The sequence below is a fragment of the Catharus ustulatus genome, chromosome 2 (genome assembly GCF_009819885.2).
Source record: "Catharus ustulatus isolate bCatUst1 chromosome 2, bCatUst1.pri.v2, whole genome shotgun sequence".
Lineage (NCBI taxonomy): Eukaryota > Metazoa > Chordata > Aves > Passeriformes > Turdidae > Catharus > Catharus ustulatus.
In genome coordinates this window covers 40,244,472-40,259,810 of record NC_046222.1, presented here as the reverse complement: position 1 = coordinate 40,259,810, position 15,339 = coordinate 40,244,472, and the positions used below count along the sequence as shown (strand labels likewise).

At 48.5% G+C, this 15,339-nt stretch overlaps 1 protein-coding gene across 1 annotated transcript; it reads right to left on the bottom strand.

The window, feature by feature from the left end:
- Positions 1 to 688: 688 nt before the first annotated feature.
- Positions 689 to 10,702, bottom strand: ENDOD1 (endonuclease domain containing 1). Its single transcript, XM_033052549.2, has 2 exons — positions 9,938 to 10,702; positions 689 to 4,766 (listed from the first exon to the last, which is right to left on the bottom strand). The coding sequence occupies exons 1-2, from the start codon at positions 10,298 to 10,300 to the stop codon at positions 3,633 to 3,635; spliced, it is 1,497 nt and encodes a 498-aa protein (XP_032908440.1). The 5' UTR covers positions 10,301 to 10,702; the 3' UTR covers positions 689 to 3,632.
- Positions 10,703 to 15,339: the final 4,637 nt, after the last annotated feature.

The following is a 15,339-nucleotide window of genomic DNA, read 5'->3' as shown; positions in this document are numbered from 1 at the left end:
AAGGCAGGGACACCTTCCACTAGGCCATGTTGATAAATGCCCCATCCAACCTGCCAACTTGACCTTGACCATTTCCAGTGATGGGGCATCCACAGCTTCTCCAGGCAACCTGTGCCAGTGCCAGACCTGAGACAGATGCAGACTCAGCTGCAGGGGTTCCTCTGCCCAAAGAGAGCCACCTGCAAAACAGAGGTGCCAACATCTGGTTTATTCATCACAGGACCTCCACACTTTCAGTGGAGTATAATTAGCCCTGTTAGGGAAGGTAAAGAAGTTGTGGCAAAGCCAGTCCAGGGACCAGCACTGCACAAGAGGGAGTTTCTCCCTGTGAGCTGTGAAGAGCTCTGCTGCTGTGCTGGGATTTCTGTTGAAAATTGGCTATCATGATGGACTCCAGGTGTGTCTCACTGCATCTGACAATAAATCAGTCCCCTCTCCTGGCACAGACAGAGTCATACTCACTGCCTGCAACACCTCAGCTTTCACTGTCTTATTATGCAGCTTAATTAATTGAGCCTTAGTGTGCTTTGAGAGAGGAAAGGTGTTTAAAAAGCACAAAAGAGCCATTAATATCAGATGTCAAGCTGTTTCAAGGAAAAACTGCGCTGCTGGTGTTCTCTTGATTAGTCAGGACACCCTAGATTGTACTATCTCATTTGCAACTGTGACAGAAAATAATACCAGCCCCTCTTAGGAAAAGTTATTTTATTTTGTTGAAGCCATACGTTTCCAAGGACAGAGCAAAGCTCAGGAGCCATAAATCATGCCTAGATAAGAAGAATCTCAAACTGTGTCTTTTTGCAGGATGTTGCTTGTTCTGTGATAATTGCTGCATGTTCAAGGCAGATTTCTCACTGCCTGCTCAGACACGCAGCACAGAAGAGAAATGCCCCATGCCAGTTACTGTTCTTAGCACTTGAAATCTGAGCATGTTAAGACAATTTTAATAACATTGTTGCACATCTGCCCAAATCCTATAGAGCTGCAGCGCCTCAGATTCCAAGGACTGCCAGAAGTCATGGCTGCAGCAGAGACATGCTGGCCTGAGCTAGGTGGGGTAGCAACAGTGGTGGCAAATGGACAGTGCAGACCTCCTGAGGTGCCTCAGCTTTGCTGCTTATCAGCACATGAGCTCCACATCCCTGAGACTGCAGAGCTGCACTGGAGATGCTGGTGGAGCTGGGATGCAGGGGCTGCTGGGTTCAGGTGTAGGGAAGCTGCTCTGGGTACAGAGCCCCAGGAAGTGCAGGCTGGCTGCTGTGCAGTGCCACACAGAAGGGTCAGAGATAAGGCCACACAGAAGGTGCAAGACAGCTGTGGGGGGCAGCTACCCCTTTTCCCCAGTGCTTGGGCTGTACTTGAGAGCTGCTGCCATCACATGTGCCTTCAGAGGCTGCTGGGGATCCTGAGGCCTCCCAAATGGCCTGTCACCCCACCCTAGCATCCCCTGGGGCTTGAGCCGGCTTCTTTCCTGCCTTGACAGCTGCCATGTAGCCCTAGAGGAGTACTAGGATTGAGACAGGGTCTCATGAAGGAGTGGAAAATCAGCTCCACATCTGTCTTGACAGCAGACTAGGCATGTTTGAGTGTGCAGACATGCAAAGTTCAGTTTGGAGAGCATCCACTGGCTGCTCTCTGCCTGTCAGGAGCAGTGACCTTGCCCCTTGCACCCAGCATTCCTACAGCAAAACACCATTGACTTTACCCAACTACAACCCATACTGGCACACAAAAGTTGCCTTTCCTTTTGAACAAAGCCAGTTCTGCTTGCAGACAGCCTCTCTCTCTCCATAAACCAGCAGAGACCCATGAAGGGCAAGACAAGGAGTTATCCTCTCTTTCCACTCATGCCAGTGCTTCTCCACTTGTTGGCATCCCCAGCTTTGCCATTTGCATCACTGCTGAACAGGGTGCCACCTGGCCAGGGTGTGCTGGGCCGGGATGTGCAGACACATCTGCTTGCATTGAGCACAGCCCCTGAGCTAAAGAAACAACTCTGTCCCATCACCAGCCAGCCAAACCTCCTTTTCCCTCTGAATCCATCCATGCCAGCTCAGCCTTGCTGCAGGCTACGTGATGCAGAGAGGCAAAGCTGCCATGCCAGTAACTGAGTAACTTCAGCCCAGGACAGGCCACCACCAACACAGCACCACTGAGATGGCAGCACCAGCTTGCTCACTCCTGGGACTCGTTATGGGATGCTGTGGCAGATCAGGGGTCCACACCAAGCTAGCACTGGAGGGAGAGACACAGATGGGTATGAAAGGAAGGAACCCTGCATGTAGGACTCCCAAATGCCTCTTGGAGTCCAGCCAAAGTAAATGCTGCTGAGACAGGAAGCCTCCCTCTGCACCAAGAGACCAAAGCTCCTTGCTGAGCCAAGCCCCAGGGAAGGGCAGCCCTCCTGTGCCCTTCTCCAGCAGTGGCAGATGTCTCTGTGCACCTCATCTGGGTGCAAACACTTGCTGGTCCCCTGCAAAGCCCTGATGTGTGCCACAGCTCCAGCGCTGCAGATGTTGGGGGACATGGCTGGCAGAGGGGAGAAGGGGTGAAGAGTGAGCAGAGAGGATGAGCAGTGCAGAAGAGGATTTGGTTCTGCCTCTGACATTAAGGTGTCTCTTTGTGCATGGGCTCACCCGGTGGGTCTTCACACAGAAAACAAGCACTGCAGCCCAGGATCCCTCCTGCCTCTCTTCCCACCTGACAGTCCATAGTCCCTGTGTGCTTCAGCAGCAGTCAGCTCTCAAGGGAAACAAGGCAGGTGACAACAGATTCGAATCCAAAAGTGCAGCTCCCAGATCTGCTGGACATTGAAGCAGACATGAGGGCTTCAGGGCTAAGCCATTCATGGGCTTAGGCCTTCAGAGAACACCACATCTTGAAGATTCAGGGCTCAGACCTTCAGTAGTCACCAGACAGGAAGGAAAGTTCAGGGGAGATGACCTTGGTATGGCTGAGGAAAAATGCTTTCCCACCATGCAAAAAAAACAGGCAGTGGGTCTTTCCTTGCAGCAAGATCCATGCAATTTCAGGTGTCTGGAAAGGCCTAAAGACTGCGAGATACACCCAGCTGCATCCCCTCCACCAGTGGGACACCAGAGAAATAAGCAATGCAGGCAACAGTGGGACCTTGCCTGCTTTCCACCCTGCTCCCTGCTGTTTCCCAGCCCCAAGTCCTTGCACTCTTGCCTCCCTCTCCTTTTATCAAGTCCCAGTAACCCTCTGTAACTCATGTCCTCCCTTAACCACCACCACCTGGAAAGAATGGGCTTCTGCAGAGCTCACTGCCACTATGTAAGTCTCAGTGTCATCATAGTCAGAAAGAAATTACCTCCTACCACAGTTAGTGTGCATTTCCCAGAGGAAGCGTCTTGACACCTGCAAATCACAGAAATTTTGTGGCCTGCATGGATAAAACCCAAACATTTTACAACAGACAGAACTCGAGTTACAGTGGTGGCGGCCCCGAGCGACATTGCCTTGTCCCTCCTTGTTATTCCCCAGTCATTCATTATTATTAATGTCACTACAATAAATACCAGAATGAAATTGACAGCATTTGCCCACGTATCTTAAAGCATTGCCCCACTCCTCCTTCATTCCATGTGTTTGCAGCTTGGTCTCTGTCCCTGTCAGTCGTCAGAGGAGCCTTTAGGGACAAACCGTTTGATGATGTGCCCAGCTAGGTAATAAAAGCCATGCAGAACCGTGGCCGTGGCATCGATGACCAGCGAGAAGGTGCCTCCAATCCCAGTGGCCATGTCTTTAAGGACAGAGGGAATGGCACAGATGGAGTGGTAAGGGAAAGCAGCAAGGTGAAGGACGAACCCCACAGGGATGCTCAGGATCCTGTAGGTGAGGGACACCACATCTTGAACAATTTGCAGGAAGCCCAGGAAGATGTTGATGATGACCCTCCCGACGTCATAGGGGATGCTGATGAGCACCATGGTGACAGCTTTAAGGTAGGACACCACCCCATTCCACAGGCTGTAGACTCCATCCAGAATTGTACCAACAACTCGCTTTACAACAAGCCACAGAAAATAAAACACAAACTTCACCAGTTCCACGAAGATGTAGATGAGGAGTTCCAGAAGTTTGATGAAAGGGGTAGCAATGATGCCAGCCACTCTTCTCACCCACCCACTTTCTTTGGTCTCTTGGTTGTTACTTGTTCCTACTTGCTCTCCAGAGCGGATCTGACTGACAACTTGCAATACTGCTTCTCTTTTCTCCTGGCTTTGTTTGTCTTTCCCACAGCTGCCCTTGAACAAGTGAACTCCTGGTAGAAGCTGCTTCTCCAGCTCTCCCACTGTGAGGTCTGCCAAGCTGTTTTCATCATTGATATTTTTCACTAGTCCCAGGGACCATCCCTCTGGAGCATCACAGCAGGCTGCCAGCCAGAGGCTCTCTGGCACTGACACCTTGCCTTTAACTTGGACGCTGGAAGGAATTGCACCTGCAAGGAGATACAGATGATCCATCTTGGAGCAGTGAGGGATCAGAGCTTGCTCCACAACCTTTCCAATGTCTCTGTGCCAGCTTGTGCTCAGAGCTGGGCTCAGAGGGACAGCGTTTGTGAGTGTGTAAGTGGCCACCTGGAAATCCTCCTCATTAAGCAAACTGGGATTGAGAAGGCCTCTCTCATAGCCAGAGCCCACATAGTCTGAGGTCAGGGCTTGATTTGCACCAAGGTTAGCCACAGTGCCACCAATATCAGCTTCACGAACCATTTCATGCAAGTCATTTTCTGGATCATCTATCTGAAAGAGTAGAGAGAAGTGTTACTTCATGCAATTCACCTTCTTAGAAAAAAGCATGTAAAATGGGCCTTGACGTATACTTTTCATTAGGACTATTAGTACATGCCTTGGATTATATCCTGCACCCTCTCCTTCCCTTCCTTGAAGTGCTTCAGAGGAGTATATACTCCACTTACCTTCTCAGCCAATCACATTGGTTTAGGCTCCACAGGATATTTGCAGCTCTCCAGTCTGGTACACACTACAGAAATCAAAATCTCACCAAGCACTCGCAATTTGTCTTAAAACAGATTTTTAAGACCAATAGATGGCTAGATTTAGGGTCATGTTTTCACCTCCTACTGTAGTGGTACCTGCAGTTCATGTAAGAATTCAACCATGGCACTTTAAGCCCCTCGGAACTATCAAATCCAAGCCATGGGGAAAGGAAAAAACCAAACAAGTAATGGTGTACAAGATGTTTAGAGAAGATACTTACCTCTCACCACTTATTGTGTAAGAAGCAAGAATGAAGCCAGACATCATGTCAGGTGACCTGAACTACCCCACCTTGAACAGGAGACACAGCAGTGAGGTCCTGGCGCTGTGGCAGGGCTGGTCATCAGTAACCTGACCCTCATGTAAATAATAGTCTGAACCTCATCATTAATGACCACGCAGCTCCTGGTGTAACATGGGTGAGGGTGCCATCACCCAAAGTCCTCGATGGAATCTGTGCTACCTGCTTGTGTCTGCAGTTCCCATGCAGTGGAGCCAGAGGTAGCAATTACTGCAGTGGGAATTTGTCCTGGAGCCACGCAGGAGGGAAGGGGGCAGGCAGAGGCGGCAAAGAGCAGTGGGAGGAGCAGCACTAAATGTCAGGGTGTGTGCAGGTGTTTCTCAGGTGGCCACTGCTCTGTCTGATCCATAATCATCCCCACTGACACTGCCTGCAGCCGCTCCAGAGGGCTGTGACAAAGTGTCATTTTGTGCCTCAAATTAGAGGGTGAACATGTTGGTAGAAGTTCACGGGGGCACACGATCTCTGGCAGCCACGGACCCAATTAAACCTTCTTCCTTTGCCCCTGGCCTATAAATTGTTTACTGCACTATCTAATACGCACTTTGAGACATCTATGGCAGACAATTCATAATCTGCCTTGAGCGGATGACCTTGCCAAGTCATCCATCCTTGTCTCTTGACCACCCTGCAGCATACTCGGTCAGATATCCAACTATGTCCTTGCAACCTTACACAGAGTTTGCATCCTCCTAGTGCCACCATCACCTCCTCACAGTTCTGCACCAGCCTGTGGTGAGAGTCAGGGTGAAAGTGCCACTGTCAGCACCTGTCCATCATCCTCACCAGGGAACTGAGCTCTGGCTGCAGGAACTGAGCTCCTGCATCAGCCAAACCCCTGCAGTCAAGGTGCAGGGCTCCCTCTGCACCAAACCTGGTCACAGTGCCAAGCCTGGCCATTGCAGAGGGCTGCATTACCCCACCTCCTGCTAAGGAGGTTTCACGGTGTGTGCTGCCATACTACAAGGACACACAGACCTAAGATGGATCAGCTCTGCCTCCTGGTAGAAATTGCCCAACTTACATGAAGCAGAATAAACCTAATTTCTCTCTCCCTATGAGCTGCTGCATGCAAAAAATATGTCTCTGGTCATCTGTCCAGTTGCAGGCCTTTGCACATACCATCAAGATTGTTTGGGTGCAATTAAAAAAGAACATGATAAAAACGCAGCTGTGTGCTGTTCATGTGTAAGGCTCTGACATCACCTAACTATGCTTATAATAACTCCTATTATGGTTTGTAATAACTAATGCGTACCTGAGGTTCTCGTGCCTCCTCCAGCTCACTGCCAAAGGCAGGCCATCTCAGCACTGCATCTAATCTGCATTGCAAGATACCTTTCCTCTCTGCTTCAAAAAGATTCTGGCTTGTGTCACACCAAAACTTATCTGTGTTCATGGAGTCAGCCATGAAGCCACCTGTCCATATAACCTGGGACAGCTCAAGGCGAAATCCAAGCAGACAGTAAACTCCTTATCATAGAATGGAGATTTAAAAACAACTTATGTGCCTGAAGCCTGTATGATGTTAGCACATAACAATATTGGTGTGTGTCATTAAGTGAAGGGTGCAGTTTCACAGATGGGACAGAGGCAGAGGGGGATTAAAAGTATGACAACACACAGTTATTAGGGCAGGCAGCTTCCACTGAGTTTGGTCATTTAACAAGGCAGGACACTGCCACCCCCCCACCTTCCCCACCCTGGTGTGTAGGATCCCTGAACTTCAGCTTCCCTCTCCCATCACTACTTCCTCAGGCATCCTTACACCTTTGATTGAAGGGGAAATTTTGATCCAACCTTAGTGTGGGATTCATACCTCAGTGCATCTTACGCTGACGTTTCTGCAGTAGGAACACTCACAAGTGGCTCTGGAATTGCCTGTTCTCTTAACTCTCTACCAAGAGAGATTGCAAGAGCAGTTTGAAGGTAGCTACACCATAGCTGGGCAAGAACCCCACCTCGGTCATCTACCTGGTTGTAGCCATTAACCAAATGAAAACACAAGGTAATTAATCCAGGTACTCATAAATTAGGGTGGAAAAAGCAACTCTGGAGTTTTCCATCTCTCTCTAAGAAAGAATCAAACACAGAGATTTTCACACAACCAAAATGGAATGAGGTAAAAGACACCTAAGTGACTTTTTCTCAACCTCTAGGAAATCTGTGACAGACCAGGTTTTCAGACCTGCACCGGGGGAGTCCCATCAGTACCTTGCTCATCAGCATACCCTTCCTGCTCTCTAATTTTTCACTAATTGCTGAATTAATTCATTGTTTCCAGCTGTCAATCTGCAGTGGGTGGCACTGACATTCCACACACTTCTCACCCGATTGTTTCCTACATTTGGCATTTATCTCTCAGGTAGATATTCCTGAGGGAGTGAGAGAGTGCCCTCATCACTTATATCATTATCCCCCCAAAAAAGCATATGACAACCTTGAGGCCCTCACTGGAGTGCTGAGAGTGTTTTTATAGTGATTGCTTTCCATTTGCTGTGTATCTGCATCTCCAATTGTGCAGCTGAGCCAGCTCATACCCAGCTATCCCTGTCTTGGCAAGGAAATTACCCAGAAAATCGGTGATATGAGCTCACTGGGCTATGCTGCAGAGCAGGTGTTGCTAAGGGTTCCCTTCAGCAGCCATCTGACCTAACCTTGGCAGAACATGCAAAATGGGTATGAAAGCTCTTCCCCACTCTCTCCTCCAAGTGGCAGTGTCTGAGAGGGTTGTATGCACTTACTTCTTGAGTTATAGGAATTCTTCATATTCTTATGCTCTTGATTTCTTTCCCTTAGATATTCTGCAGATTTTTGTTGTTGGTGTTGTTGTTGTTGTTTTGGATGGGGGGAAGGTGTTTTGTTTTGTTTTGTTTTTGTCTAGTGCTTTTCTGTCTGAGCCAGAAGTTCTTCCAGGGAGCTGAAGAGTTTCTAACTCCTGCCTCTGCATTTCACCAGTGGATGAAGGAGACCCATCAGTGTTAACTAATAACTATTGTCAACCTGTGAGGCTGCTCTGGAGAAGCCAGAGCAAATAAAGGTAGCACCTGCCCTATTTTTTCTGAGGCTGCAGAAGGTTTTGGTGGCAGGACACACAAGGTTTGGGACTCTGGAGTGCTGGCAGAAACCAAAACAAGATGAGGGGTCAAAAGGGTTGAAGCAGGAAGGGCAGAGAAGCCAGCTAAAGGGAGGTCCAGGGGAACCAAAGTTACTGGGTGGGGGGAAGCTGCCCACTGCTCCATGGCAGGGACAGCATCTGAGTCTACCAAGGTAGGCTGGGAGAGCTGGACCACAAGAAGCAGGAGGAGATATGGGGGCTAGAGGTGATGAAAGGTGTCACTGGCCAAGGCAAATGGGAAAGGATCCCATCTCTGCTACTTTACCTTGCTGCCTCCATGGCACTGACCACAGATTCTTGCCAGCCTAGGCCCCCTTTGCACTTTAAAAATTTGCCACCCTTCCACAACTCAATAATGACACAGTCTGCAAAAGGCTTTTTCTGTTTCAAAAGGGCAGGCTCCCACAGCTTGCCTGTGAAGTGGAAGGAGCGTAGATCAAAAGGCCCTTAGAAGCTCCTGCAACTCAAAACCCAGCCCAGAGTGCCAGAAGGCAGTCCAGGCTGAAGATAACCACTTAATATCTCCTTGTCTTCAATGCCTGTGGCCTTGTGGCCTTAGTCTCTCATCACCACACATGAGAAAAATAAGCACATCATCCTCCTGGCAGAGGGGTGAGCTTTGACTGCGGCAACATCCAGTAGATGAAGGCCACACTCCTAACACACTGCTCTGCCACTGCAGCCATTCCTGCCCTAACAAAGCGCCCTTGCACACTGACAATCTGTCCTCAGCTCAACAGATGGGGTAGCCTCATGTGGCTACAATATTCCTCATTATCACTGCTGAACAATCTAAAATATGGGGAGGGAAAAGAGGAGACCTAAAGTTCTCTTAGGGCACCACCAGTTTTTAAAGGATTTCCTTTAAATTAAACAGCCTGAAGGCCTTGCTTAAACATGCCAAGTGTCAGGGGAGGCAAAAAACACCGAGGCTCTGGTAAAATTAATTTTATACTGCATACTTCTGACCTGGCTGAAGCCTGCATGCCCCAGGACACAGCAACTCATTTTCCTACCTCAGTCTGCAACACTGGGACACACTGAAAAGCTGCAGCATCAACTTGGTGAACCACAAATGGATGCTTTATCTCTGCTCAGTGGAGCTAGAGAACCCCTATCAACACTGTGATCGTACTGGCAACAGAACAAACCTGAAGTTGACACTGCAATGTTCAACCCACCAGTAGTGCTCCCTGCCCACAAGAGCTGGCTGGGCAGCACAAACACATCACTGGTGTCACAGAGGGCTTTCCTCTCCCCGGCACTGCACGTTCATGCAGCAGCCTCTCAGTTTTCATTATAAGCTCCCTGGGACAAGAAACTGTTTGTTTGCTCACTTCCAAGCACAAAAGTTCTGCTCATGCTAAATTCATACCAACAGAAGTTCAACAAGCAGAGCTCCTGCCTCATTTGCAAAATTCTAACCCAAACTTTACCCCAGAGGAAATGTTCTCCAGGAACAGTTGTTTTACAGCGAAGGAAAAGCTGCCTTACCTGCGGTTCAACCAGCCAGCTCTCCTCCTCACTTTGAGCTGGCTTTGTAAACTTAAAAGCTGAATAAAGAGGGATTTTGTCCTTAGTACTGTAGAGGGTTGCGAAGCGTGGCTCTTTGTTGTACTGCTGACAGATTTTCACATGGAACGGCTCCGTGAATCCTTCGGGCGGGACTTGTCCAGGGAAGAACACGTTACACTCGGCAAAACCAGTTTCATCCTCTCTGACAACTCTGCCCTGGGAAAAGCCTGGGAAAACTGAGATGCAAAGCAAGAATACAATTGACGTCTTCATGGTCCACTCCCTGGAGCCGAGGGGAGCCCCGTCTGCCTCCGCTGGGTACGGCCAAGGACCAGAGCCCATGCAGCAGCGAAGCCAGAAAGCGCCTGGAATTCGGGTGTAGCGTGCGAGGAAAACGAAAGGCGAAACCACAGCCGATCCCTTCGGGAAACCAGCGCGCTGTGCAGGCAGCGCGTTGTGAAACCGGCCGTGCGCCGGGCTGCTCTGACACACGCTGCGGACGCCAGCTGCCCGCGGGACGTGATGCCAGGCAACCTGAAATCATCAGGGCTCCTTGCGAAGGGGAGGAGGGAGCCTGTGGCAGCGGCAGCGCTGGAGCCGAGCAGCACCGGCTGTCCAGGCTGGGGCTCAGCGCCGGCGGGGGTGTGGTGTGCTGCATTGCAGCAGTCCCCGGCAGGAATTTTGGCTGACACAGCCAGAAATGTTCCTGAGGCTGTCAGAGGGGATGCTGCAAAGTCAGATTCACCACCCCAAAGAAGGTATTAGCTGTCCTCTCCAGCTGTGAGCCTGGTCAAAGGAGAGGCAGAGAGAAAGAAGAGAGGTGGCAACATTAGAGCTGCTGGGAGCCCCCTTTGACCCTTTTTGGGGTGTCTGTCATCACTACTGCTGCCACATGCTGCTTAGAGGCTTGCGAAAGGCATTCACCTCCCATCTCTCCTGGCGCTGTATGGGGAATTCAAAACCCTCCAGTATCACCTCATCTTGGGAGACCGTCTCTCAGAAGGGATAAACAACAGGCAGAAGGATGAAGACTCTCGGATCATGTACCCCTAATCAGCATCCACCATAGAACATTTGGGCCAAACCTATGGAACTGGCAAAAAAAAAGGAAATGAAGCTGCTCCTCTGAGTTTATGTTCAGCAGAGTAACCATCCACCCAATAAACAGCTACCTATGATGCTTTGGCTACTGCTGGGTAAAAGCAGTATTCCTTCAGTGACTGGGAAAATCAATGTTTTCAAAATAGTGGAGATGGAAAGGAGATTACAGAGCAGTACTTTGGAGTCAAGAAAAGGTAGCATTTTCCCACCCAAGAAGTGAGATCACTCACAGAAGTGATCAGCTGTGTTGCCAACAACCAAAAATATCCTAGATACCACTAGGGCACAAGTCCCTTTTAAATTACAATTTCCAAGCAAAAAACCTCCCAGGTGCTACCATCCCACAAGTACTTTGTAGACAAGGTAGGATTATCTCTATATTGAAAATTATGAAGTGGGACAGTGAGTGGTTAAAGTGCCTGCCCAAGGACAGAGAAGGAGTCTGTGAAAGGCTAAAAATAGACTGCACTGTATGACTATCATTCCTCCACTCAGGGATCACTTCTGGAAGTATCAAGACAAGGAAATACGTCAACACCTCTTGGTGTGGTGATAGCAGCTAGGGGAGACAGAGGCAGGCTGGACAGGCTGGGGAACAACAGGAAATGTAGTAAGTGGGCTTGGGTTTGGTCCAGGCAGATGACTGGTCACCCAGCCCTGCCAGAAAGAGTTAGTCATGTTCAGGAAAGGTGATGGAAAGAAAAGCACAGACATAAAATTTCATTTTCCTGGATGTAAAAAGGCTCTGGAAAATCAAGAACTGAAGCTGAACCTTTGCTGTTAGGTGCTTTTCTGATCCCAGACATGCAATTACCTGGACAGCAGAATAAATATTTTAATAAGCACGGTAAGCCCTGCTACTCAGGCAAAGCTAGGTCACACAGTGAATTTAAACACCCCACTTCAAGGCTGGCATGCATTACCTCAGGACGGGCATGGTCCCAATCCAATGAAAAGGCAGCATGAGGTGTCTCAAGATGTGCATGACAGCAGGCACTAGCACACTGAACAGATCAATGATTTCCACCAGGAAACATCCTGCTTCTGTCCTAGACCTATGAATCAACCTCTTGCCTCAAAGTGGCAACTCTGTCTCATCAGATGTACAGCCCCAAGTTGTCTTCTGAGGCTCAAGGGCTTTTATGGGCTTTTGGGAAACTGAGGAGTTCTTTCAGGGTGTGAGGCTGGGGTCTGTCTGCCAATTTAGCTCTGCATGTACCAGCAAACAGATAAACCTGCCTCATCCTGAAGAGCAGGAGCTTCAGGTTTTCATTTCCCATGAGGAGCATCAGTTGAAAGCCACTCCTTTGCTCCCAGTTTGATTTTCTGTCCAAGCAGGGTGCCCTTCCAGTTTCTATCTAATTTAAGATAGCTGTTGTGACCCTTGAACACCAAGCTGTGTATTTTTGTCTCTTGCTAACATCACTATTACTAAAGGGACTAGTGCCATCATCATGCTAGTGCACTTACCCTGCTGAAAAGATAAGGACAAAAGGAGTGCTCTGCTCAGCCAAGGGACCACAGACAGAGGACTCAAATACAGAGAGATGGAGTTGGCCAGAGGTTTTGATGACTTGGCACTGCAGTAGCTTATCTGCTATCAGATGCTTTATAGGCATCACAGGGAGTGATGCCTGTAGGCACTGATAGGGAGCAATGCCTGTAGGGGCTGATGCCAGAGGGAGAATTAAGATCAAATTCCAAACATCCCAAAGGTTGTTGATGTGAGCAGGAGGGCTCTGACAAAATACACATTGGGTTGGCAATGGGCAGTGTGAGCTGGTGGTGTCAGCATGAACTGTGGCAGCAGTGTGGCTCCGCAGGACCGGGGGCTGCCTTTTCCAAACCCATCAAGGGGTCACAGTGCAACAAGCTGAGCAGTGTCAAGAGTGCTGGCAAGAACCTGATGTTTCATGTGATGGAGCAGAGGGAATCCAGGGTGGATGCAGAGTGATGTGGCCAAAGGGACACATGAGAAAAGTGATCATAGAATCGCAGAATATCCCAACTTGGAAGGGCCACACAAGGATCACAAGTCCAACTCCTGGCCCTGCACAGGACACCCCAAGAGTCACACCATGTGCCTGAAAGCACTGTGCAAACACTTCTTGAACTCTGTCAGGCTGGGGCTGTGACCACTGCCCTGGGGAGCTGTTCCAGTGACCAACCACCCTCTGGGGCAAGAACCTTTTCCTGATATCCAACCCAAATCTCCCCCGACTCAGCTTCATGCCATTTCCTTGGGTTCTGTCACTGCTCAGCACAGAGAAGAGATCAGTGCCTGCCCCTCCACTTCCCCCCATGAGGAAGCTGATCATTCAGTGGCATGCAGAGGTATGTGGGAGACAAGAGGGGCTGTAGACATCAAACTGTATAGACACAGAATTTGTAAGCCATGACAGAGGTGAGGTGTGTTGGGGAAAACTAAGAGAGGATGGAGAGAAGGAAGGGCAAGAAAAGAGGTAAGGATCCAGAATATTATATTGACCCTCAGGAAAAAGGAGATATTGGGTGAAAATTAGAGTTGAGGAGGAGCTTCCTGAAAATCTGGGGTGCTAAGAAAAGGTGAAGAAGGAAAACAAATGGAAATAGGTGTGAGGAAACCTGTGAGGCGGGTTGCGACAGGTCAAGTGAGATGATGAGAGAAATCTGAGGAAAGTCTCTTGTGATAAGAAAATGAGGAAAAAATATGAGAAGGAATAGGGGGAAAGGAGAATGAAAGGTTAACATCCATCTTCATTGACCTGACAGAGATGAGCAGTCTTCCTGTTCTCCAAGGGTCACAAGCATCAAGAACAAAGTCTCAAAACAAAGAATACTTCCCTGCAAAACAAACCTGAAAAGCATGTCAGCATCCAAACTCTCTAGCCATCAAAAAGCTGCCAGGCTTGTCTGTCTGCTTTCCCACACTGCTTCTCCAGCCCTGTCCCTGTTCACACGACTGACACTGGATTTGCTACAAATAGAAAATCTATCCCCTCACATTCTTGACCCCTCTACCCTAGTCTTTCAAAACATTCTTGACTCCAAATATTTTTCCAGGCTGGATCTCCAGTCTGCTATCATGGACTCTGTGAGACTCTAGTGTTGTGTGTGACTGTCTCTTTCTCCTGAGAAGAAAATGAAGAAGACAGTGTCTCCAAGGGCAAGCATTCTCATGAGAGAGACACCATTTGTTTCAGTAGCATACCAAGCTTGGACTCGGAGCACAACAGTGCCAGCAGACATGCCATGGCATGTTAGAGAGCACATATGCCTCCTCACTGTCTCATGGGGAAACAGTCTCTTTTAAAAATTAGTTTAAAAACATGCTCTGGGAAGGGAGCCCAGTGCTGAGCTAAAGGGAAAAGCAAGAGTGAAACAATTTTCCTATTGTAACTAAGAGATTCAAGGGCAAGGGGAGGGGGTGGGCAGAAGGGCTTAAAACCAGATTTTTGGGATTTTGATTCCCACCTAAAATGAGGTTTTGATGCCAATCTCTGCTGCCTTTTGTCTTCACACCTTCCCCACCGTGTCCCTGGTGCTGGTGAGGAATGGCCCTCCACTGGCAGGGCTGCTTTGGTGCCCAACTCTGCCATGATGCTCACTAGCAAGGGTGGCCTGTGAGAGGCCAAAAACTGCCTCAGACTGCCAGGGATGCTGATCTGGCTCCTCTGCTTCTTCACTTGCATTTTCTCCTGTCCAGACTCAGTGCCCACTCACAGTAAACAGTGAATGCCCTGAAGAAGTGTCACAGTTGAAATCAGAATTAAAAAGAGCATGAAGGTTTAAATGAAAAATTAGAGAGGAGGTTGTCCATGGTGTCCAAGGGTGGCAGTTGGGAAGAGTGAAGCAGCCAAACTGCTTTATGGATGGTAACACCATTAGGACAGAGACATAGTCTCATTTTGTACAAAAACTTGCACAGTGGAAGTCTGACAGCCACCTTGTAAACCATGAAGTATAAATGCATTACATAAATACTGAATAAAATTAATAAAATCCAAAGGCTGCTTCATTTGGCATTTTATCATAGTCTTCATATCCAAGAGATCTCTGTTAATCTTCAGACTGTTTAAAAGAAGCACAATGACAATCCCATGCTAGACAGTAAAAACACGATGGATGTAGATTGGCAGTATAAGACAATGTTTTTAATAATGCAAATGATTATCTGTCAAAATGAGCTATTTAGAGATGTGTTGAAAGCTCCAGTATTTCCATTCTTTAAATTAGGAGGTGCTTTTTAACATGATAACAACAAAAAAAAAAGAGTTGATGTTTCAACTGTAATGGCCTTT

Bases quoted from the DNA above. Each gene is read 5' to 3' on its own strand.
- ENDOD1 (XM_033052549.2), bottom strand. From the start codon at position 10,300: ATGGGCTCTGGTCCTTGGCCGTACCCAGCGGAGGCAGACGGGGCTCCC. The intron at 4,767-9,937 runs GTAAGGCAGCTT...CTACTCTTTCAG, and splicing joins GCTGGCTGGTTGAACCGCAG to ATAGATGATCCAGAAAATGA.